The 26,004-nt window shown below is 55.8% G+C and overlaps 10 protein-coding genes across 10 annotated transcripts; 5 read left to right on the plus strand and 5 right to left on the minus strand.

The window, feature by feature from the left end:
* Positions 1-1,141: 1,141 nt before the first annotated feature.
* E0L32_010283 (uncharacterized protein) lies at positions 1,142-2,361 on the minus strand (the record flags this gene model as incomplete). The annotated part of the gene is made up of 4 exons (XM_031132884.1): positions 1,142-1,191; positions 1,248-2,003; positions 2,059-2,185; positions 2,242-2,361. 4 exons carry the CDS (start codon positions 2,359-2,361, stop codon positions 1,142-1,144), a joined length of 1,053 nt encoding a protein of 350 aa, XP_030989794.1.
* A 514-nt stretch (positions 2,362-2,875) lies between these two features.
* E0L32_010284 (uncharacterized protein) lies at positions 2,876-3,678 on the plus strand (the record flags this gene model as incomplete). The annotated part of the gene is made up of 4 exons (XM_031132886.1): positions 2,876-2,910; positions 2,972-2,980; positions 3,049-3,271; positions 3,367-3,678. The coding sequence occupies 4 exons, from the start codon at positions 2,876-2,878 to the stop codon at positions 3,676-3,678; spliced, it is 579 nt and encodes a 192-aa protein (XP_030989795.1).
* Positions 3,679-7,014: 3,336 nt separating this feature from the next.
* On the plus strand, positions 7,015-9,722 carry E0L32_010285 (uncharacterized protein; the record flags this gene model as incomplete). The annotated part of the gene is made up of 3 exons (XM_031132887.1): positions 7,015-7,506; positions 7,575-7,747; positions 7,805-9,722. The coding sequence occupies 3 exons, from the start codon at positions 7,015-7,017 to the stop codon at positions 9,720-9,722; spliced, it is 2,583 nt and encodes an 860-aa protein (XP_030989796.1).
* A 1,942-nt stretch (positions 9,723-11,664) lies between these two features.
* E0L32_010286 (uncharacterized protein) lies at positions 11,665-13,566 on the minus strand (the record flags this gene model as incomplete). The annotated part of the gene is made up of 1 exon (XM_031132888.1): positions 11,665-13,566. The coding sequence occupies one exon, from the start codon at positions 13,564-13,566 to the stop codon at positions 11,665-11,667; it is 1,902 nt and encodes a 633-aa protein (XP_030989797.1).
* A 1,904-nt stretch (positions 13,567-15,470) lies between these two features.
* Positions 15,471-16,910, plus strand: E0L32_010287 (uncharacterized protein; the record flags this gene model as incomplete). The annotated part of the gene is made up of 2 exons (XM_031132889.1): positions 15,471-16,251; positions 16,330-16,910. The coding sequence occupies 2 exons, from the start codon at positions 15,471-15,473 to the stop codon at positions 16,908-16,910; spliced, it is 1,362 nt and encodes a 453-aa protein (XP_030989798.1).
* An 832-nt stretch (positions 16,911-17,742) lies between these two features.
* E0L32_010288 (uncharacterized protein) lies at positions 17,743-18,944 on the minus strand (the record flags this gene model as incomplete). Its single annotated transcript, XM_031132890.1, has 3 exons — positions 17,743-18,013; positions 18,092-18,523; positions 18,586-18,944. 3 exons carry the CDS (start codon positions 18,942-18,944, stop codon positions 17,743-17,745), a joined length of 1,062 nt encoding a protein of 353 aa, XP_030989799.1.
* Positions 18,945-19,941: 997 nt separating this feature from the next.
* E0L32_010289 (uncharacterized protein) lies at positions 19,942-20,271 on the minus strand (the record flags this gene model as incomplete). Its single annotated transcript, XM_031132891.1, has 3 exons — positions 19,942-19,951; positions 20,013-20,062; positions 20,137-20,271. 3 exons carry the CDS (start codon positions 20,269-20,271, stop codon positions 19,942-19,944), a joined length of 195 nt encoding a protein of 64 aa, XP_030989800.1.
* Positions 20,272-20,611: 340 nt separating this feature from the next.
* Positions 20,612-21,496, plus strand: E0L32_010290 (uncharacterized protein; the record flags this gene model as incomplete). The annotated part of the gene is made up of 2 exons (XM_031132892.1): positions 20,612-20,930; positions 20,994-21,496. 2 exons carry the CDS (start codon positions 20,612-20,614, stop codon positions 21,494-21,496), a joined length of 822 nt encoding a protein of 273 aa, XP_030989801.1.
* A 416-nt stretch (positions 21,497-21,912) lies between these two features.
* E0L32_010291 (uncharacterized protein) lies at positions 21,913-23,895 on the minus strand (the record flags this gene model as incomplete). Its single annotated transcript, XM_031132893.1, has 1 exon — positions 21,913-23,895. The coding sequence occupies one exon, from the start codon at positions 23,893-23,895 to the stop codon at positions 21,913-21,915; it is 1,983 nt and encodes a 660-aa protein (XP_030989802.1).
* Positions 23,896-25,023: 1,128 nt separating this feature from the next.
* On the plus strand, positions 25,024-25,755 carry E0L32_010292 (uncharacterized protein; the record flags this gene model as incomplete). The annotated part of the gene is made up of 1 exon (XM_031132894.1): positions 25,024-25,755. The coding sequence occupies one exon, from the start codon at positions 25,024-25,026 to the stop codon at positions 25,753-25,755; it is 732 nt and encodes a 243-aa protein (XP_030989803.1).
* Between the last annotated feature and the right edge of the window lie 249 nt (positions 25,756-26,004).

Here is a 26,004-nt window from a genome sequence, read left to right on the forward strand (position 1 = left end):
GGACGTGCGTTGCACTCGCGCATCGCGCTACCCATTTAGCGAGCTTCATTGATCCTGTTGAGGGAGCTCAGCAGCCAGGGAATGGGATTCCTTGGTGTGTCCGAGCTCTTCCTGCTGTCAGCTCCTGTGACAGGGAGGATGCAGCCAGGCCTGGTGATTGGCCGCGAGGGCTGCCCCTGCGACGGGGGTTCTGTGTTTTGCATTGAAAGTGTCGACAAGGCAGGGGTTTGTTCTGCGCACCCCGTGTTTCGGGTTGGCGTTGAGCGGAGGCCACGGATTGGACGGTGGTCTTGGATTGGCCTCAACAGGGGTCTCTCGATTATTAGTGTGGCATCCTCCTGGATTGGCAGTGAGGTGCAGTGCGACACGACGGCAGCAAATCGATACGATACAGAAGGCCTGATGTTTGCATGGCAGGGACCGCGCCCTGGAGGGAGATTGGAGATGATACCTCTACCTATCACCCAATAAAGGCTGACAGGAGCCAGGTACCTAGCTTTCGAGTGAATTAAAGCAGTTTGTCCTGCGAAGGAAGGCTAGCGAAGGCCTGGAAATGAGCACGGCAAACTACCATCCTAGGGATGAAATAGCACAAAGCACAGCCATCGACAAATTGCACAGTCCAGCCAAGGGACGCGGAACTGAACTGCCTAGACAGTTTATTGATTGTCATCATTGCGAAGCTGTCTCCTTTACCTGCTAACCGGGACTTATCGATCGGAAGGCTCTGGAAGGTGAAGCTCTGCCTCCTCGCTTTTGATAAGGTACATCGCTGTCGCTTCTGTTTCTGTTTCTGCAATGCTACCGCACTTGACTGGCCACTTCTACGGCCCACTGTATCAAGCCCTTGATCAACGATAAGTTCAAGCTCGTGTCCGTACGTCCCGTAATGTGGCGTCGTTTGGTCCTTGACCACTCTTCCTCCCGTCCAACAAGCCTCGGCGCGATCTATCCCCTTCCGCAAAGCACAGGCTCGAGATGGCCACTGGCTTGGTCACAGCCACCCTCAAGCAGGCCTTTTGATGACCAGGCCCCAAAAGTACTATAGGATGAAATGCCAAGAGGAGAGCGCGATGCAGCAGCTGTGTTCGCTGCTTATCGCCAATGTGGTGTGTCATGTCTCTCGTGTTCCAAGTGCGACTCATTTCAGCTCGCCCAGGAGCATGTTCCGATCTGACGACGCGGAAAGAACTGTCAAGAAAGTCAGCAAAGAAGAAGCCTGGCTATGATGGTGCGGTTCAACCTACTAATCGGCTCAGCACCGGGCGCAAACTCGGCGACGTTGACTGTGCCCTTGTGGCCAGGCAGCTTGTACAGCAGCTTGCCCGTGTCGTTGGACCACACGACAACCGTACCGTCGCCTCCACCGACAGCAATCTTCTTTCCCTCCGAGTCCCAGCTGCCGCGAATCAGGTTCTTCTCAAACCCAAAAGTAGCACCGTCAAAGGTCCTGATATGCCTCTCGGTAGGCGCAAACGGCCGGATGTCCCACGTCCGGGCAGTAGAATCCATAGAGTACGAGAGCAGAGACTGCGAGTCGGGCGACACCCGCAGACTGGTGATGGTGTCCTGATGGCCGAGCATCGAGTAAACGACGGCCTTCTTCCGCACGTCCCACACCTTGATGTCATTGTCAATCCCGCCAGAGTAGATCTCGTTGCCCGCCTCGGAGATGGCGACCGCCGTGATGGGGAAGTCGGTCTCGATGTAGTCGGCCGCCTTCTTCGTCCTGGGGTCCCAGATGCCGATTGTGCCGTCGTCGCTTCCACTGAAAAGCATCTCCTCTCCACGCTTGCTGATATCCATTGTGTTGACGATCTCCTCGTGCCCTACGTACCGCCGTATCCTCGTGCCGGATGTGAGGTCCCAGCTGGCCAGGTGCATATCTGCCGAAGCGGAAAAGAGAATATCGGAGTCGCGCGACCATTGTAGGTCCAGCACCGCGCCTCGGTGGCCGTTGAGGATGCCATAGTTTTCGCAGTCGCCGTACGTTCGCCAGAGCACTAGATGCCGTCAGCCACATAGACCCAGCATTATCCATATATAAAAGCAACGTACTGATGCTCCTGTCCATGGACCCCGACGCGATCAGGTTACCGGAAGGGTCGAATTTCGCCGCAAAGATCTCGCCCGAATGGCCGGTCAATTCCATCACCGGAGCCTGGAGCCCGCTCGTCCTCGGCGCCTACATCAACAGAGGTCAGCATTGGATCATCTCTCGCATTTAAAGAATAGACATACCGCCTGCACCAAGCTCGACGTGGCATTGGCCCTTGTCAATGCGCCAGATCCCAGATTCGGCCTCTTGACCACCAGCTGCGATGAGCCCGCGTCGCTAGACGCGCGCCTCTTTTCTGACATGGCTACGTCTTTGTGATCGGAAAGACAAAGTGATGACCTTGAATAAGAAATTGAAACCGGGTTTCCAACAAAGATCTGGGCGATAATGCGCTGCAATTGTTGCGCCGATATCTCTAGCTCGAGCACAAAGCTTCAATCTGGTGGTGATGCTAGCAATCGAGGCTGGGCAATCAACCAAAAATCCGATGGCTAGGAAAATTAATTTTCCAACCCTTGTTGGCCTTTCAGCGCCAGCACTGCGTCTGCATGTGGTCGGTGGGGTTTTGCGCCGACTGGCCGACCCTCAATGCTGCTTTGGTGGGGGTCCAGTGCCGACGAGTTGAGGCTCCGTTTTAGCTGCGAGGGGCGCATTGAACCTCCTTGATACCGCCTAGACTGTTTTCAACAAACCAATATACAGCACCGACGACAACGCTTGGCTACCCTGCTACCTCTGCGCAGAAGTGATATCGAGGCTCAGCGCAGCGCGCTTCAAAGACCCATGGTGGCAAGATAACCGAGCACGCGATTGAAGATGTCGGCCACAAAGGCAGCCCGTGTGGGCGAAGAGTCGGTCAACCCCTGTGCCTCCTAACTTGGGCCAAGACCCAATACTAACGAGCCCCGACAGGATCTGGAAGTAAGATAAACCGAGCCAGGCACACGCCGGAAGTGAGCAAGTTGCGGACGTGTCTAACATGCGACCAGGACGCGGATCGACAAGGTCAACGCCGAGCTCGTGACCCTGACCTACGGCACCATCGTGGCCCAGCTGTGCAAGGACTTTGATGGCGACTATGTCGAGGTCAACAAGCAGCTCGATAAGATGGGCTACAACATCGGCCTCAGGCTCATTGAAGACTACCTTGCCAAGTCCAACACGATGAAGCGATGCGCCAACTTTCGCGAGACGGCCGAGATGATCTCCAAGGTAAGCCGCCTGGGGGATTCCATATACACACTACTGCCTCTTCAGCATGGAAATAAGGGGCGACGAAGGCTAATCGATGATTGTCAAACCAATAGGTCGGCTTCAAGATCTTCCTCAATATCACACCCACCATTACCAACTGGACGAGCGACAGCAAGCAGTTCTCGCTGGTGTTTGACGAGAACCCGCTGGCCGACTTTGTCGAGCTGCCAGACGACGCCCGGGCGCAGGACGAGCTGTGGTATTCGAATATCTTCTGCGGCGTGCTGCGAGGCGCGTTGGAGATGGTGCAGATGCAGGTCGAGGCGCATTTCATCAGCGACGTTCTGAGGGGCAACGACACGACCGAGATGCGGATATCGCTGATCCGGTATATCGATGACGAGCTCCCGCCGGAGGATGACTGATGAGAGATAATATTGGAAGGGTGACGGGTCACCTTCACTACATACCCGATCATACAAGCCGGTTGTATTGTTCTCTAGCTTGTGCAGCACGTGGTGTTCATGCCTAGGTTGCGGTCAACGGGCTAGCGTTCTGCTGCTTTGCAATGCTCTGCTCAGCATGAGGCGTTCACAATAGAGGTAACCGCTACGATGACGTGTCTTTCCTCTCTGGCACTGGAATTCAGGACGTTGTAACCTCATTCGACGATTTAAGACATGTGGGCGAATGTGGAAAGAGTCACAATATTTCATAGAGAAGTTCCCATATGGCAGGGACAGAGACTGATTTTCGAATGACATGATATCACTCGCACCACTCTCCCCGTACCGTTTCTCAATCGTCTTCTTACACTGGTACTCGTACTACCTAGGTCATTCACTGTCATTGAATCATACTTAGGTAGCTCTGGAGTATGATTGATGTCCCCGGCGTTGCCCCGCCGCCGTTCTTCCAGCTGAGTGATGAACCCCCGCAAGCGCACCCACCAAGGCAGGCCCGAGGCCCAAGCCCGGTTCGGATAGTGGGGATGAACCGCCAGGCGGGCGGGTAGATCACACGGCGGAACGCCTTTAGCTGGGTGGGCTCTCCCTAAAAGCTTAAATGCCCCAGGCGGGAGCTATGATCGTAGGTACTTGTAGACTTCTCCCAGAAGAGGTTGCAATTGATTGCGGACGCATCTGCTTTTAGGATCTGTTGCATTTCGAGCACAACCAGAGATCAGAGACTTGGGCAACAGGGAATTTGTTTGTGTGCGAGGAGTAAAGTTTGCTGCTAATGCAAGGTACAACTCTGTGCAAAGCCGATCGGTGCGGATCCGGCACTGTACGTATGTGCGCTGCGTTCAGGGTAGACACCGGGTTCTGTCTGCCGAAGCCTTTCACCAAAGGCATGCAAGCACGGAGTATGAGCAATGTACTTCTCATTCTCATAGAGCACTTTCCATGAAGTTTCATAGCTCGAGTTGGATCTGCTTTGCCGGCGAATCCTTTGCGGGCAAACTACCTTACGTAGTTACGGACCAGTGACATGCAACCTTTCTGGGTTGAGCCAGACCAATGGCCGAAACGCCGAGTTCTCCGGGTTGCAGCACAATGCTTACACCGAGAACAAAGACTGTTTAGGCAGCGCAAAAAGTCATTGTACATGCAACGAAAAGAGTCAGAGCCCCGCTGTCCAGGTGATTGAGGGTGTGTGGGTGATGACAGACGCCACCAGAAGCGCGATAGGGCTGACGGGCAGCATCGAGAGCAAGGGGGAGAGAAAGAGTCTGACTGACCCCATGGCTGCCCGAGCTCTCCGGCACAGTATCAAGGGCACTGGGCCACAGGGCACGACAACATCGCCTCAATGAGGCCATCCTCCCATTTTCGCCTTCCTGTCTTTTCTGACAAACGCATTGTTTGCAGAGGTTTCTCTTTGTTTCTCCAGCCTACTGCCTGCCGCGCAGGATGCATAATCTTGGGATTCAAACTAGTGGAAATTTCATGAGCCCAAGGAAATTACAACTGGATTTCACAGTAAATTGCCCAATTCGACCACTGAGACGTGAGGGCGGGCGGCTGTTTTAGTGGGCTTGGTGGCTTCAAGGCTGCCCTTCTCGGTGAGGGCCACCTTGAATTGACAGCTGGAGGTACTCCACAGAGTTACAGGGCAGCAGCCAGCCAGATCTGGCACGGTACCACCGACCTGGGCACCGGACATCTGCCTGTGATGATCGCCTATCGACCCTGCGTTGCTTTGTCGCACAGTATACAAGTACATGCCGCGATGGCCCATGGCATGTCTGCTGTTTTTCTCGCAGAGCTGTTGGGTTGTCACGACGAGAAGAACTTGAGAATTGACGAGCGAATGTGCGCAAACGGCCACCTGTAAGCTTCCGAGACCGTTGGACACGTTGCCTAGCAGAGAACGACGCCAATGGCAGGACCGGCCCTCGCTCTGAGATCCCACTCTACCGCCCTCGTCAATTGATGCCATTCGATGATGGCGATGCGCTCCAGGCCCGCTCCCCAGCGCGATCCCTAACCTTTGGCCCTGTCGTTTTTTAGGTGCCAAGCCCTTTTTTTCTGGCTACATTCCTGCCTGAGGCGATGAAATGATGCCTTAGCAGCCTGAACTTCCAGGCGCCAGTATGAGATCTACGCGGACAGTAGTGTGATTGAACACCAGAGACCCACGCCAAACCACGTAAACTTAAATGTGCCGGCGTTCTGAGAAGTGCGCGCGGCGGATCCCCTCCCACCTTTTTTTTCCATCTCAATGCTCATTCTCCTCGCCCACCCCTGGACCGACCCGATACCTACCTCGATGACCGTGTCGCCTCCACCATGTCTTGACGTGCCCTCCCACCCCCCGTGGTGTTGCTCTCTCACTGTGCTGTCTCTCCTCTTCTGAAGCCTGGCAAGGCCTGCGCACTGTACCGTACCGCACCGTAGCCAGAGCCTATTCGTAGCATTTGCAGCGTCTCTCTCTACTGGACTGACCTTCCCCGAAAATTGGGAAATTCCCAACCCCATCTCTTCCTCCCTCCTCCTCCATTTTCCCTTTTCCTACCTCCTCAATATTTCTCCCTCGACTCCCTTCCCAGACCGACCGATTCTGCTCCTCGTCGCCTCCGGTAATTTTCTTTCATGTGCGCATCGTGGAGCTGGTTGGATTTCTCGACCTTGCCGGATCGGCCCCCGAAGTCCCAGTGCGCGAACGGACGCGGGCGCTCAGATTAGCACAGAAAAAGGAAGAAAAAGGGCGGAGGCTACATACTCGCACAGCTGTCTAGCACAGTGCCCAGTGTCTCTCGCGCACCCACCCACACAGTGGTCACCACCCCCCAGCGAGCGAGACCATCGCCGCAGCTCGACCCATTTCTCTCCCTCTCCCCTTCTCGCATCTCGACAATTCCTCCCAGACTCCGTCGCCGGCTTCTTTCCATCTCCCGATCATCCTCGATCATTCGAGCGATAGCCCTTTCGCGACAGATCCACGCCCTTCGCGATCGGTGTCCTATTGCTGGCCTCCGCACGGTTTCGGACCCAAAAACACCGCTTCTTCCAGACGCAGAGATCCGCCCCCCGCGAGATCTCCAGCGCACCGCGTGCCTGCCACCGGTGCCACCAGTGGCTGACCACCACTGAACGGACTCTTTGGGAGCTCTCGATAAGAACACAAAGGGTCTTTTTGTCTTGCGCGCCCAACCCGCCTTGACACTATTTCCATTTACTCTGCTCGGTAGCAGGGGGTGATCGATTCTGGTACCGGCCGACTGGACGTTGTCTGCCCACTCGCCACCCGTCGCAATCATGAACAACATCAACATGGCGAACATGCAGGCCATGGGCGGTCCTGTCGGCAACCCAATGGCTATGATGAACAATGGCGCAATGGTCCCGCAGGGTGGACCTCGACAGCAGCTCCAGTCCAACGACAGCAACCGGGCATTGCTCAATACCTACATCTACGAATACTTCCTCCGCTACGGCATGTATGACTGCGCCAGAGCCATGCTCAGCAGCGATCAGCAAATCAAGGTTCATAAGGACAGCCCGGGCGGTCGTCGCGACGAAAATGGCAACGTCATTGGCAACGGCGTCGGCGATGATGCCATGGACACCGACTCCAAGGACGACATCGACAAGCGTCCCGATGACCTCCCCGCACCCAACATCCCTACCCCTGCTGCCGATAGTTGCTTTCTCTACGACTGGTTCTGTCTCTTCTGGGACATTTTCAACGCCCAGAAGGGCGGCAAGGGTGCCAGCAATCAAGTCAACCAATATGTCAACCACGCTCAGGTATGTTCACTCACTCACTCACTCGAGCTCTAGTCACAAGCCGGACTTGTCGCTCAACTATTCTCTAGCAACAATCTCGGATGAAGCAGGTCGCGCAGCAGGACTTGCTGCGCAACATGCGCCCGGACTTCTCCCAGCAGCAGCAGTACATGATGCGGAACATGCCCAACGGCGCCATGATGAATATGAAGGCCCAGGGTAACAACCTGCAGCGCGCTGCTCTCGCCAACAGCCAGAACAAGTACGTCTGCTAGTCCCACCGTCGTCAGCGGCTTAGAAGCTAACTTGTCAGTTTCAGTCCTCAAGCCATGCAGGCCCTCCAGCAACAGAAGCAGGGAGGTCAGATGCAGCGCGATCCTTCCGACATGGATGGCAACCGGCAACGACCCTCGTCACCAAGCTCCGCCGACAACGCGCCCTCACCATCGAAGCGCCCACGTCTTGATGCTGGCGCCTTCAACCCCAACCAGGCCGGCATGGTGCCCAACGGACGTCCAGGCGGTGCTCAGGGGATGCCGGGCCAACAGATGCAGATGCCCCCTAGCACGCAGCAGGTTCAGCAAATGTTGATGCAAAACGGCATCAACCCCAGCTCGCTGAACCCTGATCAGCTGCAGACCTTCACGAACCAGTCACCAGCCGTACAGGCAAAGACTATCGCGACCTACGCCCAGAACTTGCAACACCACCACAGCAACCAGCTTCCCAACAAGCCCATGCCCAACGCACCCATTCCCCAGGGTCAAGGCTCGCCCATGGTTCCTCAGGGGCCTGATGGCGCCGCTCTCACCGCCTACTACAACGCCGGTGAGATGGCCCCCGGCGGCATGCGACCCGGTCCCGGCGGCGCCAATGCTGCCGGCGGAAGCAACCACGCTCTACAGGACTATCAGATGCAGCTGATGCTCCTCGAGCAGCAGAATAAGAAGCGACTGATGATGGCTCGCCAGGAGCAGGACGGTATGGGCATTACTCGTCCTGATGGTCAGCCCGGCCCGGCCGGTCCAGGTGGTCCTCAAGGGCCTAACGGCCAGCCCTTCCAGGGAACATCCCCGCAGGGTCCTCGGTCTGGTGCCTCCCCGAACCCGGCTGAGCAAATGAAGCGCAACGCCCAGATGGGCCAGGGCGGCATGGGTTCGCCATTGCCAGAGGGCGCACAGTCGCGTGGCTCGCCCAACCCTGTCAACTTTATGGGCGCCACGATGGATCCCAACATGGCCCCCAACTTCTTCAAGGGCATGAACAACATGGACGGCAACATGGTTGCTGCTCAGATGAACGGCATGCGCCCTCCCAATGCCCACCCGGGCCAGCCTTTTGCCGGTCCGATGCACCAGCAGCAGATGATGGCCCGGCAGCAGCAGGCCGCTGCTGCACAGCAAGGACAGCAACCGCCGCAGCAGGGCCAGGGCGGCCCGCAGATGCAGTGGCAACAAGGAGGCCCCAACGGGGCCCAGATGGGACCCCAGGGCCCTCAAGCTCAGTCTGTGCAGGGTACGCCGCAACAGCGCTCCATGCCGCCCCCATCAGCACCAGCTGCTGCGGCCAACGCCAACCAGAGGAATACCTCGTCGCCGCAGACGACCAACGCTGCGCCGCCCACGCCTCAGCAGTCCAACAAGGCCGCCCCCAAGAAGAAGAGCGAGAAGTCGAAGAGCAAGGTAATGCACATCTCACCCTGTCCCTCTACCGCGATACAACGAACTGACAAGAGTCGTCGACAGGCGGCGTCACAGAAGAAGTCGAACTCCAACCTCAACGCGGCTGCCACCCCTGCAGCCGATGCTCCCGCCGAGGCGGAGGCGACACCGGCTACACCCATGACGCCTGTCAATCCTGCCGCCAACTTCAACAAGGGTCAGAACGCAGGCGCCGGCGCTGCTCCGGTCAACGGCCAGCCTGCTGCCCCGGCACCCCCGGCCGCAGCACCCGCCCCGATCCCGCCTTCGCAGCCCCCGACCGACCCCAGCCAGACCTCGTTCATGGATCAAGCTCCTCTGGTAAGCTTTGATGAGTTCCACATCCAGCAACCGCCTTCGCTGACGGACATGCAGGACTTCGGCGCCATGGACTTTGCCAACCCGCTCACGTCGGACAACGTCCTCAACGACTTCGACTTCGACTCATTCCTGCATGACAACGCCGAGGACCCCACCTTTGACTTCAACACGGGTGCCTTCATGGAGGGCGCTGGCGAGATTGGCACCGGCGAGTAGTGCTTCGACCAACCCGATCTCATACCGGATCCCCTCGAGGATCTGCTCGACTACCTAATTTGAAGTATTCTCGTCACGGCGTTGAGGTTTTCATGCACTTTACCTGCGCGGTGCAGGCCCCATCACGCATTTCACTGCATCTTCCTGATTTTCACACCCTATGCCACGCTTGGCTTTGATCAGAGATGCGACCGAGTAGATTCACAACCTCTTGCTTCACTGCATGCACTAGAGGACTCATTTTGCTCTACATGGTTCCATCGTCACGCCATCATCATTTTCTTACTCTCGACATAACTCCTACACATATATCTGGTCAAGGCGCATCATTTTCAACTCGTTCCCGCACTTTTGGCAATGGTCCAGAAGGACACCATCTCATCAAAGGCTCAGCATGTTTGGGTATGCCTCGCAACGTTGGTCCGGGATGGTGGTCGCGCGCCTTTCATTGCCATGTTTACGGCGTGCCTTGCTTCATACTCATCACACATTCTACACTCATCTGGATCCCTCCACATTCTGGCCTAGCCTACCTCGATCCTCTCTTGGCGATGCCCGGAGGCATCCGGGTTGAGTCGATAGACACGGGTCTGGATAAGTGACAGCAAGGCGTATGTTAATACAGCTCATCGAAGAAAGGGGGCTGGATGCTGATGGCAGCCTCGTCTGTAACAAGCAAGGCTGATCACACTGTCCCAGACTCTTTATTGCATTGCTCTTCTGGGAACGTAATCTTTTGGGGGGGCAGGGGTTGGGGTGGTTCTTCCCACGGTGCTCCTTTGTCTTTTTTTGTCCTGGCATTACCGGCGGAGGAAATATTTTCCCGTGTATCTATTGTTTTCTCACTCAAAAAAAGAAACGATGCTCTTTCTGTTTTCCTTGGGTTGGGCGGCTGGTGCTGGAGCGAGCGGCACGGTGGCGGGGCTTCGGTGATGGAAAGGGGAACCCTTGCGATTGGGTTGTGTTGGGTTGTGGTGTTTCTGACCTCTCGCGCCCCTTCTCCTGACGACCTCTTCTTGGTGGTTTCTCAAGAGAGGGAAAGGCTCGCGACACGCATGCGGTGTTTTTGCTTTTCCGTTTTGTCAACTATGTCGGTGGCGGCGGTGGACGGCTGGGTTTACCCCCTACCGTCTATTTTTGCTTTTTTCTGCTGTGCGCTCTGCTGCTCATACTTGATGCTGCTGTTGTTTTGTGTTTGTTTCGGTTTGACCTGAAAAACCAACGTCTTTGCTTTTTTGTCTGGCAAAGGGCGAAAGCGCTGTCTGTGATTCATCGCACATCTTTTCCTGCTCATCCTTCTCTTTTTCTTTTTTAACCACAGCTCTAACTTATCTCTCCTGTGCGATTATTTGGAAAGGCTGACAATGTCATATGGTTTATGATCTTTGATTTGGAAAGACTGTTCTGGTACTTCTGAATGTGAATGGATGTGAATTTATGATGTGTGTGATGTGGTATGTTTTGTGTGCTGTGGCATGCATGGAGTATTTATCACTCTGTGATTTGTCCATATGTATCCTGAATAGTGACAGCAGCTTCTTGTTAACACATTAGTGGTTTGAACCTTCATGAAAACAAACTAAGTATGCCCGAAAGGTTTACACTGAAATACCATACTGAAAACCACACTCCTAGCTGAAGAAAGAGACAAAGACGTACAACTACACAGCTTGACTCAACTCCAGGCATACAGTAATCGATCGAACAGATAGGCCAACGGGTTCGCTGCTTCAAGCAACACTCCCTCCAAGCAGAATTTGGGTTGCAAACTGATTTATTAATAGTAGTCATATTGTATAGCTATTAATATACATTGACCTGATCTGATGTACCACAGATGGCCATTGGGACGTGATGTGTTGTGACTGACCTGCAATCTATCATAAGAATCCTCATGCCCGCCCGCCAATGATGTCCCGTTGATGCAAACTGCCGCTAAGGCTTAGTAAATGAGGATATCATGTTCTTCAACGTCCCAGTCCACCCAGTCTTTACTTTTCTCAGTGCCAAAGCCGTGAAAGGACACGTAGTTGTCGCACTTTGATGAGTAGCCAGACACCTTCCCAGGCATATAGGCCGGTCCAACGCACTGGTGTGTGCTTTCTTTTTGCCCTGTACGCCGAAGGATGTATGGCAAACTGGAGGCAAAAAGGATGCAGCAGAGGTCGCCTGGTCTCGCAGCCTCTGGGACAAGGGCGAAATAGCCACGCTTGGTCAACGCAAGCTCTCTGCCGCGGCAGACTTGCTGAAGGACTGTCATGGTGGCTAAAACGTTGCCGTCAGGGAGGCCAGAACCGGAACCAATGTCACGGCCACCAAAGTCAGCCCCTAGCTCTTGCAGGAACTCCATAAAGGAGCTGCGTGAGTTTGTCCATCCGGATGCTGGCCCACTAGGTGGGAAGCCCATCAGGAGGCAGTCGAGAAATGCCAGGTGCAGTGAGTCGTTTCCATACGCGAAATCAATATTCTCGAGTCCTGTGATCCTGTTCCAAAACCGAGCTAAGCCAGCTGCAAGTACATCTTGCTCCAGCTGTTCTGGGCGGCGCAGGCAATCGCTGATGATCTCGATCTCGTCAACCAAGACGCCTCGAACCACCAGGCTATTGTCCTGCTCAATTTCTGGCCTCCAAGCATAATTATCCCTGCTGGTCAGATTGAGGTTGTACAGCGTTAATCCTGATACTTGCTCATTCCACCGTGGAACCCAAGAGGGTAGAACGGAGCCCGGAGCTGAAGGCGCTGTATTGACGAAGTTCAAGAGCGTTAAGTCGGCAGTTGTTGTTATATAGTCCTTTGCGAATCGCAGATAGGTATCTGTGAGTGAACAAGCATAGTCTGGGTCTAGCTTGAAACAATAATCGAGTGCAAACTTGTTGCCGTAACTGATGAATGCGTAGATACGATCTCGCTCATCAGACAGCCGTAGTGATTGATTGATAGATAGTATCATAGGCCAAGTCATTCCCTGGTTTATTGGGATTCCGAGCAGACTGGCAAGTATATCATTCCGAGTTGAAAACGGAATCAAATGTGACCAGGTAAAATCATTTCTTCTGGTTTCGCCTGTCATCGGCCGAACTCTCGTCAATTCCCAGCTGGCAGTCTGGAGTACGTGGTCCCAATCAAATTGACTCGATCCCCAAAAGACTTGTGCTGTTCGTGCCAGCGCGGCTTCTTGCACGACCCATCCTCTCTCAAACCACTCCGATTTACAAAGACGATCGTAGGACACCCAGCGCGCATCATGAACTAGCATGTTACCAGGCTCGGGCCATGGAAAGGCATGGTCCTCGACAGGAAGATCAGAGCCCAGAACCGTTTGGATCACGCGGTCGACGTCTTGGAGAAGCGAGGCCACATGCTTTCCGTCGTCATGTTCGTCGGGCCCCATGCATATCAGGACCCGTTTAGCGAGGCTATAGACGTCGCCCATGAGCCCAACCTGGTGCCCACGCTCCCGCAGGTTCCCTTGGTCGATGCATACGGCGTCGACCCATAGGCGGCGCGTCTTGTGCGGCAGACGCACTGTGCGCAGTGCGCGCTCGAGGTTCCTCGTGATCTGGACCTTCTTGCCGTTGCAGGTCATGGTGGCCAAGTTCTCCTGGCTGCCCCAGACGTACGAGAGTGCCTCGGCCCTGCTTAGTTTGCCCAGGCGGGCAACGTGCAGCTGTGCTGTCAGGGGCTCGTCTCCTACGCCGCTGTTCAGGACGAGATAGCGCACGTAATCGCCGCGAGGTAGGCGGCAATAAGTGTAGTTGGGGACCGCGCTGAGTCTGTTTGTCGTCCATTCATTCAGCCGGACCCCTTCGCTCGCCTCGACGACTCCTCGAGTGGTTTCGGCCATTGATGGGAGGACTTGTGATCCTGGGGGCGGGCTGCGCGCGCCTTTGACGAGAGACGAGGTTGCTTTGAAAACGAGGTTGCTTGTAAACGAGGCTGTTGTATGGAAAATAGAAAGTGACCATTCAATGCATAGATGACTGAGATAGAGGGTGTCAACAAAGACCATGGAGGCCAGCATGATATGCACCTAAAACCTGACGTGGGTCAGCGGCGAGGCTGAACCTTCGAGGCAGTGCATATGCAGGTACGCCACTAATGCATTGCTGCCTGAGAGGCACAAGAATGTTCCTGCAGGCAAGGCATAAGTCACTTCTTTGGATTCAGTTGCTCTCAGACTCTTGTTCGTGGTGGAATAGCCTGCCAGAAGTAACTAATACAATGTCCTTGTCAGTCTTGACAGTGAATCGCAATGCGACAAGGCACTCCGTGGTATATCTGCCTTCTGTGCTTTGACCTTGACGACCTCGGCCAGTTCGTAGATATGGCATAGAATCGCTGGTGGAGATTGATTGAAAATGCAGAATGCATCTTCGTTCGTTTGTGAGGGATTATGAGGGGATCCACGGCGTTCTACAGGAGTTCGTGTTATGAGACTGGGAAATACAGAATCATAGACAGAAGTCATTTGACTGCAGCCACCTTATTAGGGACACAAGGAGGAAACCCAAAAATGCCATCTTAAGCGGTCCATGATTAAAGGACCAGATCGCTTGATTTAAGAGCCTGGCCGAATCACCCCTTTGGCTTTGTTGGTCAGAGAACCGCTTCTTGACCTGAACGGAACTGGAAGATACGAGGCAAACTAAGTAAGCATACTTCCAAACTGGCTCATGTTGCAAAAGAAGGACAATGCTAAGCAAATACCTTCCCGCTGCGCGCGTATCGGCCGCTGCCGATAGGGCTTGAGGGAAAGGACGGCACATACGATTCTACCATTGGAGCCTCCCGAAGGAGCAAAGGTCGAACATTCATTTGCTCGCCGACCTCTCCTTGATTTTTCTGAAGGGTACTCTTAGAATGTCGACCATGAGATTCGGGCTAGCCAGAGGTGACGCGGGTGGCGAGATAATGGCTGGCTCGGCTTAGTATTGTTCTCACGCCTCAACACCACGATTCTTTGACGATGCTTAGTATTGTTCTCTGAATCCACCGCCTAGCCAAACCTAAAACGGACAATCCCCATCTCGGCTATTTTGATATAGCCAATGCTGCCAACGATTGACTGGCCTTCGTATTCTTCCGTCTGTCAGTTCTCAGCTATTTTGGCGACGCATGAAACAGCTGAACCGCGTCGACCATTATCCCTGGTAGAGAGAATGGGCTGAAGCACCGTGGCCGTGATGAGGCAAGATAGGGGGAGACGGCAAATAAATCGCTGCAAGGCACTCTCACTCCAGATCTTGCTTCTGTCATTCTTCAATCTCGCCGAGTTCTGGGACATCTTCGTTTCCTCTTCACTCGATCCACGGCAAGCAGTCACCAGCCTCAGAGTGTCAAAGTCAATCGCAGTTTGACAAGCAGCCTTCACCACAAGAAAACTGCCAACTGCCAAGGGCCAAGGTCAGTCAATCTCCCCCCTTTCGTCGATTCACGCCCCGCCAAAGAAACTGCACACTGCCTCATCGAGAAGAAAAGGGGGTAGCACGACATCTATCAGATCTGCCGTGTTACATCCGGATCTGTGTGCACCTGATCTGTGCAGTCATCCTCGAAGTCATTGACGAACCACAGTCATTGGAGCTTTTCTTTGGCATGGGCGTCGAGCGCAACTTTGCTCGTCTCGTGGGCCGTCTGTCGAAGACTTCGATGCTAACAACACATCTCCAAGCCTAGGACCGGCCATCCTCTCAGCAGCTTCAGATATCCATAATTACACTCAGTCATCTCGCCACAACATCACGGAGAATGGCCTCTCTCACTCCCGAAGAGATGGCCGACCCATCCACCCAGGCCATCCCCCTCCTCATCCCCCTGCCCAACGGCACCGTCGAGACCTACCCCATCCCCATCCCCCAGATCGACCTCGTGTACCACATCTCCATCACCACCGCCATCACCTACGCCTGCCAGATCGGCGCCTCCCTCGCCATGCTGCTCGTCGTGCTCGGCATGACCCCGCTCCAGCGCATCGCCCAGTCCACCACCGCCCGCGTCAACGTCGCCTCCCTCGCGCTCTCGGTCGTCCGCTGCACCCTGCTCGCCGTGTGGTTCCAGTCCTCGTACATGGAGTTCTACGTCCTCTTCTCCGGCGCCCCGGCCACCCCGGACGCCACGCGCCTATCGGTCGTCGCAACGCTGTGCGCCGTGCTCCAGACCGCCCTCGTGCAGTGGGCGCTGTGCATCCAGGCCTGGTCCATGGTGCAACTGTGGCGGATGCGCTGGCGCATGGCCGCCGTCGCCGCGTCGCTCGTCCTCGTGCTGCTGGCGCTGGGCTTCAAGGCCGCGTCCTCGGCGCTGCAGGTCCAGTCCGTCCTGGCGGACGAGGCCGCGCCTCAGACCGGCGCCGTGTGGGTGCGCAAGGCGGACCTCATCTGCGGCACGGCCAATGTCGTCTGGTTCTGCGCGCTCTTCGTCGCCAGGCTGGCCTACCACATGTGGAAGCACCGTAGCATGCTGCCTTCTGCACGCGGTGCGTCGGCCATGGAGGTCCTTGTCATGACGAACGGAGTGTTGATGATTGTTCCTGGTATGTATCCATCTTCTATTTTCTCCCCATGACTGTCTTTGGAGTCATTTGCTAACGGCCCTTTTCCATTTTCCATAGTCATCTTCGCCGGCCTGCAGTTTGACGAGTCTGTCTGGTTCGAACCCGGTTCACTCGTCCTCACCTCGGTGGTCATCATCCTGCCCCTGGGCACCCTCATCGCTGCCCGCATCGCCACCAAGACCACCGGCGCCGGATCGAGCGGAGCAAACAGCGGCTTCGGATCATCGGGTAATACGACGGGCAAGCGCAACCTCCACAGCTCGGCCACCAGCCGCGGCGTCACACTCGTAAGCCACGGCAGCAACACCGCAACCAGGCACCATGTTAAGAACAAGGCGTCCTGGTCGCACAACTCGACGAAGAGCCTCAACCCGCACGGCGGCGCGGGCGGCACCACCGCGGACGATGATCTAGTCTACTCGGGCAGCTCGCCGACCAGCGGCAGCAGCGCATGGCATCAGCATGCTGCTTCTGCTGCAGCTGCGGCAAGGAGCGCACTACCTCGCCGTGGTGATAGCATCATGCTTCGAGATGTTGACCACGATGACGACGACGAGGATCTGGAGAGACAGATTCGCGGCGGTGCGGGTATTCGTGTCAAGACGGAGTTTGGATCTACGGTTGAGTCGCGCCGTTGAAAGCGGAAGGAAGGGCCAATAGTACATTCTTCGTTGGGTTATATCAGAAATTGCTGCATTGGACGAAGAGAAAGGGCGCAGGAGTAGAGACAGGAACTCTTTTACATTCATTGCGAGCGCCTCATTGGCCTTGACCGTTTTCATATGTTTACTTTACTTAATCATTCGTTATAATTGGGACTCTTCTAAATATTCAGCGTTTCTTGATTCAAGACTCAAAGCACTGGGTGTTAAGGGTAGAACTTCTTCCTCTTCCCTCAATTAACTCAATCAGAGACTGAGCCCCCATTTACATCAATGGGTCATTACAATCTTGTTCTCATGTGCATCAAAGTCAAAAAGACCAACATGAACCCCCGCACTACTCGACTGACTGATGACTCCAGAATGTTTCTGTGGAAGCAAAAGGATGGAACCTTGATATACGGCCGGCAAAAAGAGAAGAACCGTAGGATTCTCAACGCTTGCATCAGCCGTGAATCGAACACGGGGCCCTACTATGGCAAAGTAGGATTTTACCACTAAACCACTGATGCTTGTGTGCTTATGTAAGTGTTAGTATGCTTGATGGAACTTCCTTCACAGTTGCCCCGGTTATTTCTGGAGACCTCTGGTCTAGCCCGAGCTTCGAAGCCCCTTGATGGGGTATGGTTCACAAAGGGAAAGATGCTCTGTATAACCCTATGCTGTACTTGAATCTTTCAAGCTTTGCTATAGGTCTTCTCTGCATGTTCTTTTGTGGGTGTACCGGGACGGATGGATGACGGGGATTACATGGACCTTGTTGCAAACAACCCCCGGCCCCAATTGCTCTCCTCCGAACCAGTGCTGATCAACACTTTTGTGGCATGGCCTTCTCCGGCCCATTCTGGATTGGATTGCAGCCAGGAAGTTTGCTCAGGGTGCCCGACACCTCCTCGTGGACTGCTGCCTTCTTGCTGCACTTGTTCTGTTCTTTGGCATCTTGAAGATATGGCTTGAACGCCTCGCACTTCTGGATATCTCCTCCTGTCTCGTCGCCGCAGGTGTCAATGGCCTTTTGCAGGAGGGCGATGTCCCAGCCGTTGAGGAAGTCGCCGTGGTGGCCATATCCGGTTGGGTCGCTAAAAGCCTCATGTTAGCTTCGAAGTCTATGAACCAACAACATAGGGGTAAAAAGGTCGAAATGTTGTTCAGCTTACCCATTCGAAAATACAAACGGCTGCTCTCCCTGTCCCTCTGTCCAGAGATGATCGAACTGATCCACGGAGTACATAACCTCGTAGAAGAGATACATCAGGCGGATGGGGTGGCTATCTGGGCAGATGCCGTTGTCCATGAGGGAAGGATACGCCATGTGGCTCTTGTGGTCGGGCGAGTCAAGGTTCTTGCCGTCCCAGCATGACGGGAACGACACCTGCACCCGCAGGCCGTTATTGCACTTCTTGTCTGGTAGGTCGTTGGTCTGGGGTCCAGAGGTAGAAGACAAGCAGGCGAAAGATATGGCCCGCTGCTCGAGGGTTGGAGGGTCGGAGATGTTGCGCTGGTAGGGATCGCCGGCGACCATGCGAAAGCCCCGGGGGAAGGCCTGGATGCCGGAGGAGTACTGGGGATCTTGCGGGTCAATGCGCTGTCTGTGTAAGGGGTGTGAGCGTCAGTGGACGAAATTTGCTTCAGAAATTCAGATTTCACTTACTCATAGTAGATGTTCATGCCACCAGCATTCTTGACGGATATGAAGCTGTGATTCTTGGGATCTTGAAAGTACAAGTTGGGAACCCAATAGTTGGACAAGTCCTCGGTGACAACACAGGTTGTGCAGTTTGACTCCTGAGTGCGGTTCTCGGTGGTGGGCATGTCAGCGCTGAAGGCATTGCCTCCCATGACAGCATGAACGTGTGACGAGGGCACTTGGCCGGGCTGCATGATTGGGTCAAGACGCTCAGTGACAACTGGGCGGCCACAGCCGAGGATCCAGTATGCTTGCGCAGTGGGAAGGAGGCTCATGAGAGCTCCTGTGACGAGCAGCATGATTGGGCGAGGCTTGGTAAGCATTATCGGTGTTGTAGTTGGCTTGATGTCGAAATGAAACGTGCGCAAAATGAGAACGAGAAAGCAGAACGAACTTGCTCAAGATATCGGCAGTGAGGAAATGTGAGATGGGCAGGTCATTGCAAAACAAAGAACACTTTGTTCAATCGTCTCATGTTCATGAACACACCCATTCACTGGGAGAATCGTGAAGGGTAGTGACTGCAATGTTGAATTGCATGGCACGCCAGTTTCAACCAACATTTTCGTCCGATTTGAAGAGGGAGCTCGTGCAGTTGTCAGGTACTTGATTTCTTCCACATGGCGCTGCTTCACTCTGTCTCGGGATTTCCACTGTGTTGTGGTGGCTTGGTTTTGGTGACAAGACCAAGACAAGGTGATGATCAAGGCCGAGTCATGCGCGCAAACAACAAAGGAGATCTGCACCAAAGTGCCCCCCAAAATACAACGTATAGCTTGGGGTTAGCTGATACTCGGAAAGCACCGCCCCGTTCAGCAGCTGGCCACTCTTTATGGAACCACTGGCTGAGACGAGGGCCACTGTAGTGATGGCCCCGAGCCATGCTGTTCCTGGCCCTACTAACTCCCTTTATCGCTATGTCGTCGCCTTGCCCACAGACATATCAATTGGCGTGCAGAGGTGAAGAATTGGACTGTGCCAAGGTCCACCAGCCACAGACAGAACTGTCAATGGCTGTCTGTGATCGCCGACTGAAAGGGGATGTTTGCACACTCTGCAGCAAGACATCCAATCGGCACAAATAATGGAATAGGTTGCGAGATGTGGAAATCTTGTTGCAAGACATGGTTGGTCGTATTAAGCCTAGATCCCAGCTCAGGTCATTCATGCTCCCTGCTGTTCAAGCACTCTAAAGTGAACCCCTGACCCATCCATCGTTCTTCCATCTAATGTACAGCCGTGACGATCATATAATACAGGTTTCGGGTATGTGGGATGAGGAGATTCGACATCAACTCTCGAGTCGGTATTTCGCGACATTTAGTTCATCCTTTAGGGGTTGTTAGCGGAGTATTCTGGCGACAAAAACACCGACTTGAAAGGGGACCTACGGAGGCAGCAGGTACTCGGCCCAGGAGCTGGCGAGGATGGCGACACCGACCTGTTCCAGTAGTTAGCAATTTGGCAGTCAGAGGAACAAGCTAGAGAGCTTGTGGGAGCGAGCATGCGACATACGCCAAAGACAGCAATGCTGCGGACGACGGGGGCGTTCTCGGCCGAGGTCAGGGTGTCGTAGGTCTGGCGGAAGACTCCCTTAGAGCCACCGCGCGACCGCGACGAGGTCTCGACGAGTACTCTCTTGGGAGGCATGTTGTGTTGTGTGGAGTTTGTGTGGTGATGCGAAAAGCGACCGGAGGTGATGACGGGGATGGGAAGAGTGAGCTTGAAGCTTTTGGGAAGATGATGGCATAAAATTTCTGGGGGTGGTCCCGAGGCAAGGCTGGACACTGGGAGTGGGGCCACACGGCACCATTTGCCCAATGACGTGGGGTTGCTGTCGCTAGTTAATACCTAGGAAGCGATGGAGAGCCAAGGCTGATCTTATCATACACTTCCAGTGACGACAGCATTAACGCCATCTCAGTCTACTTCTTCAATCGCACCGACATGGACGACAAGTGCCTGTCTCTTCGACTACGACCCAGCCACGATGGCAGATAGCACAGCATCCAGTGCCGCCCCGGGTGGCTTCCTTCCACAGTCACTGCCATCGCCAGCGCCTAGCACAAGCTCGCCAACCACATCTCTTGGCTTGCCACATCCCCGAGGCCACTCGCTGAGGCCCGGATCAGCCAAGGAAGAGCAGGTGCGCAGGTACGCCGAAGATCGCTTGCTGCACATCAGCCGGCGCTACGTCAAGAAGTACAGCATATCGTCGCCTGATGACGATGTCGTCGGCTACAAGAGCCTGAGCGAGCTGTGCAAAGACCTCGACAGCCTGATCAACATCCTCTGGCTCTCTGGCACTCGTGAGTGTGCCTCCATTCTCCATGCTGACCCTGCGGAGCCCAGCTGACGGATACGGTACATAGCCAGCCTACAAGTACCTTATTTCCTCAATATCAGCAACGAATTCCTTACCTGGATGACCTCATTCCCGCCCTCCCCGAACGCCACGTTTGTCACCCTTCGGAAGCTTGATCATTGCTTTGCCAGTCTTCTGGCAGGTGAAGATATCGAAACGAAAGAGGTACTGCCGGGATTCGAGAGAGGGCTGAGGTCTGGCCTCAGCCGGACGGACATGGTGCGGTGCAAGAGCGTAGTCGAGCAGACGAGAGTACTGGTTGTGGATGTCATGAGCCGCGAGCCCGAGGATGAGGATATGGACGAGGAGGAGACGGACGGTAACGTCACGGAGAGCGGCGCAGCGACCGACTCGAACATGTCCAGCTCGAACTGGGAGGACGATGACGACCCTTTCGAGATGGATGTTGCACGCGTCTACGAGAACACAATTGTGGCTCTGGGAAAAGCCTTGGGCGATGGCGGCGCGATGGGCGATATCGCGAAGACAGCCGAAGCGGCACCTTCTTGAACTGGAAGAGGAATGAACGGAAGACGAGGCATACAAGGAACAGAAACTCGACTGCAACCGAAGATCCTCCCTGAGATATGACTACCACCAGTTGGCAACACTTTCAACCCGGGTTGCGTCGGTCCACGGCTACATGAAGCACCCACACACAACATCGCTTATGGATGTCAAGGTAAGTTTTTTGCCTATCTGTTGACGAGCACATCTATGCTCATCTCGCCGTTGATTGCGAGAAGGCCCTCGATACGATATGAGATTACTATTCTCGACTTCAGCTCTTAAATCAATCATGAAGCTGTTCAATTCGTGCCTGACCGCTCCCGGGCTAGGCATTGAGCAATAGGGACCAGACGAGCGTACACAATACCCCGCGCTCAAGACGAATTCCATTGCTATCTACCTATCTGCAAGCCTGTCTATGCCTTGACATCCTTGATGAGACCCTCCTCTTGTGCCTTGATCTGAAGTGCCAACATCTTTCCATAGTACCTCGCGATGGCCAGGTTTCCGCCCATGAACCAGAAGCCCGGGTGGCCGCTGCGACGCCACATTGTTCGGAACTCGCCCTCCTCATCGAAAGCCCAGACATCCGAGGTCTTGTCCGCGACCGCATCGCCAAAGATGGCCCTCGTGGCCGAGTTCATGTTGGCATATCCCGTCGCGAAGATCACCTCGTCGGCTTGGAGCCTGGATCCATCCTCAAACACCAGCGCGTCGGGCGTCACCTCTGTGATGTCCTTGCCAGACTTGACCTTGATCTTGCCGTCGATGATCAATTGGCTCGCGCCGACGTCGATGTAATACCCGCCGCCGCGCTGGAAGTACTTGAAGAACATGCCGGCGCCATCGGGGCCGATGTCGAGGTTGAAGCCGGCCTTTTGCAGGCCCTCGAGGAGCTTGCGGTCGCGCTCCAGGGCCAGCTGCGTGACCTGCACCTGCACGGCCTTGGAGTACTCCATCGGCGAGCTCCAGAGCAGCAGATCGGCGTCGTCGACGGGTAGCGTGGCCTGCGCCTGCTCCGAGTACAGCGAGCCCAGGGCGATGTCGATGATGGCCCCGTTGCTTATGACGTTGGCCGACGAGCGCTGCACCATGGTCACGTTGTACCCGTTCTCCCACAGGTCCTGCGCGATGTCGTGGCCCGAGTTGCACGAGCCCACGACCACGGCCCTCTTGCCCGTGTTCTCGCTGGCGTCGGCGTGCGCCCCCGTGAACTCGGAGCTGTGGCACAGCCGGCCTTTGAAGGTGTCCATGCCCTTGATGGCGGGCATGTTCTTCTTGCCCGAGTGTCCGGTCGCTTGGATGACGTGCCGCGGGTGGAACGTCCTCGTCTCTGTCGTTCCATCCGCCGACCTCCGCTCCAGCGTCACCGTCCACCGCTGCTGGCCGTCGTCCCAGGCCGACGAGACGAGGCGCGTGCGCGTCCACACGTTGAGCTCGAGCAGGGCGACGTAGGCCTCGAAGAACTCGGCCAGCTTGTCCTTGGGCGTGAAGACGGGCCAGTGCGCCGGGAACTCGAGGTAGGGCATGTGGTCGAACCAGACCGGGTCGTGCAGCACGAGCTGCCGGTACCGCCGGCGCCAGTTGTCGCCCACGCGGTCCTCCTGGTCGACCACGAGGGCCGGCACGCCGAGCATCTTGAACCGCGCGGCCGACGTCAGCCCGCCCTGGCCCGCGCCGAGGATGAGCACGGCGGGCTCTTCCCCGTCAAAGCTCTGCGAGGCCAGGCGCTGCTCGAGCCAGTTCTTGGTGTCACGGTCGTCGCCGTGGTTGCCGCCGCGGGGCCGGCGGGCGCGCAGCGGCTCTTCGAAGCCCGTGAGCTCGTGAAGGACGGTGTAGAGCGTCTCAATCTTCCATGTCGTGTCGTTGCTGTTGCTGCTCTCGGTGGGGATGAGGCGGACGACGCCGCGGCCGGAGCCGACGTCGTTGGTCACGGTGACGAAGAAGGACAAGCACTGCGACTTGCCGTAGACATCCAGCGACGAGATGCTCGGGGCGCGGTGCGCCGCACTGTCGTCTATGGCAATGGTCTTGAAGCGGCCAGCGTTGGCGTAAAGGTGGTCTGCGATCTTGGCGGGGCCCTTGAGGGTGCGCAGATCCCACGAGGCGAAGAGGTGGTCGCGCCAGTACCCCTTGGGCGTGAAGAGCGCGGCCAGGCCGGCATGGTCCCGTGCAGCGAGCCTGCCTGAGAAGGTGGAGAGGAAGTCACTGGCGACCTGTTGGGCGTCGGTGGACGTGGGAATGGTGGTGGAGGGGAATTGGGCGGGCGGGATGTTGAAGGATCCCTTCTCGATCCTAGGGTCCCAGGGGATGTTCTTGAGGGAACTTTTGGTGCTGTCGGCCGCGGCGGCGCCGTTGGTGGCGACGCCGTTGGCCAGCTCTGCGCTGCTTGCTGTCATGGCTTTTGGGAAGCGACTGGATGGCTCGGTGTCTGGCGATGGATGTGAATGAAGGCAAGGAGGGAGGGAGAGGGGTATCTACAGTGACCAGCAGCAGCTACGGACGCGATTAAACTTGGAGGAAGGTGAAGATCATGTCTAAACTCATAATATATCACTACGCACAGCCGGGCCTGCGGAAAGGGGGAGACACTCGTTGATCTTCAGGGTTCACCTCTCTTCTTTCATGTTGTGTCTCTGGGGATGCAAATGGGACATGCAAACAACGTAGTCTAATGGCTAGCTCAAGAAGTAGCAACCTGCCCGAGACACATGGACCGGTACCTGATACCATCATGAAGATAAGTTCTCCATATACCTAGGTTCGTGAGGCGGGGACGCGGGGAAGTGGAAGTTGGACGTCGGGGGGTCTATCGAGCCTCCGGAAGAGATGCTATCTACCTACATATGTGCTTCAAGTGGTCATTTGGTGAAGCATTAGTTCTGTTAGTCTATCTCTAAAGTCCACGCCACAACGGAGGCTCGGCCGATATGCCGGAAACGCCCAGACAACCGATGCCCACTCTCTCTCCCCTTCCCTTCCATCGCCTCCCCGCACGTCCCAGAGTGCCAATGCCTTGTTAGCAAGGTGTTCAGTTAATTTGCCGCTTTCGATACGTGACCGAATTGTTGCCCAAATAGAGGATGCTCACTCATCCTAAAATAGTGTCCTGGAATGCAGGATTCTTGCAGGAAGCACAAGCTGGTGGGGCGCTTACTCGATAAACTTTGACTTTTGCCCAAACTCGGTGAGATCGGCTAGGAAACCCCCGCTCCGGCCTCACCATCTCATCACCGGTATTCGGCATCCCGTTCTTCATGCAACACGGACGAGCTGCACTCGGCAATCTACCACATCTGCCAACGCATCTAGCCGGAGGACGATCGATCCTATCTGACATCAGCCGGAACTCGGGGCGGCATCGTCAAAGCCTCATAAAGCCTTCCAGCTTGGTGACTGAGTCAGTTGCACAGAGGGCACTTCGTGACAAACCCAAGCTATCCGTATTATCTTCTCGCAACAAGCAGCTTAGCATCAAGGGTCGGAGACATCTCAGTCTGCAGCATTCCAACGACAGATCTTCTACCATGGCCTCAGCAGCCCAGACCGCCACACCTGACGCGGGCATGGTCGGTCTCTTCGACACGGTCGCCACCAACTTCAAAAAGACCAAGCTTGGCGACGAGCGGTGGTTCATCCTCGTGACGGCCTGCATGGTCGCCGGCCCGGACCCGGAGGCCGCCTCGCAGCTGTACCAGCACCTCTGCAGCCAGCCGCAGTACAGCACGTCCGAGGCTCGGCAGGCGCTCGTCCGCCGGCTCCGCGAGGCCCTGCTCAAGGCCGTCTCCATCGTCGGCGTGTGCAAGCCCCTCGAGGCCATCCTCGCCATCAACGCCGTCGAGCGGCCCGAGGACAAGGACTACTCGTCCACGCGCGAGGGCTGGCAGTGCGACGACGCCAACCTGGACCGCGGCATGGACTGGTACCGCAAGATCTACGCGCGCAACGCGTCCGACACCATCGGCCTGTTCGACGCGCACAAGGACTTTGCGTGGATCTCCAAGCACATCACGTACGGCCTGTACCTGAGCGACCGGCAGGTGCTCGACGACCTCGACACGGAGCTCGTCGTCTTTGGCGCCATCATGGCGCAGAACCTGCCGACCGAGACGTGGTGGCACATCCGTGGCACGCGGCGGATCGGGGTGTCCAAGGAGGACACGCAGACGCTGTGGGAGACCATCCACACTATCATGGGCCACTGGGGCATCAAGCTCCACAAGGTGCCTACGGTGGACGAGGTCGAGCCCGACGTCTAGACCTTGGATGGATAGATGGAGGCTCAGGCAGCGTGTTTTCTATTATTCCTACTCGTAGACCTGCATGGCTATCCGGAAGAGGGGGACTACCATAGAACATGGGATTGGAAGAGAGGAAGAGGGGAAGGGAGGAAGGGAGGAAGGGAGGAAGGGAGGAAGGGAGGAAGGGAGGAAGGGAGGAAGGGAGGAAGGGAGGAAGGGAGGAAGGGAGGAAGGGAGGAAGGGAGGAAGGGAGGAAGGGAGGAAGGG

This window comes from Thyridium curvatum (assembly GCF_004353045.1).
Source record: "Thyridium curvatum strain D216 chromosome Unknown NODE_81_length_187271_cov_78.157168, whole genome shotgun sequence".
NCBI lineage: Eukaryota > Fungi > Ascomycota > Sordariomycetes > Thyridiales > Thyridiaceae > Thyridium > Thyridium curvatum.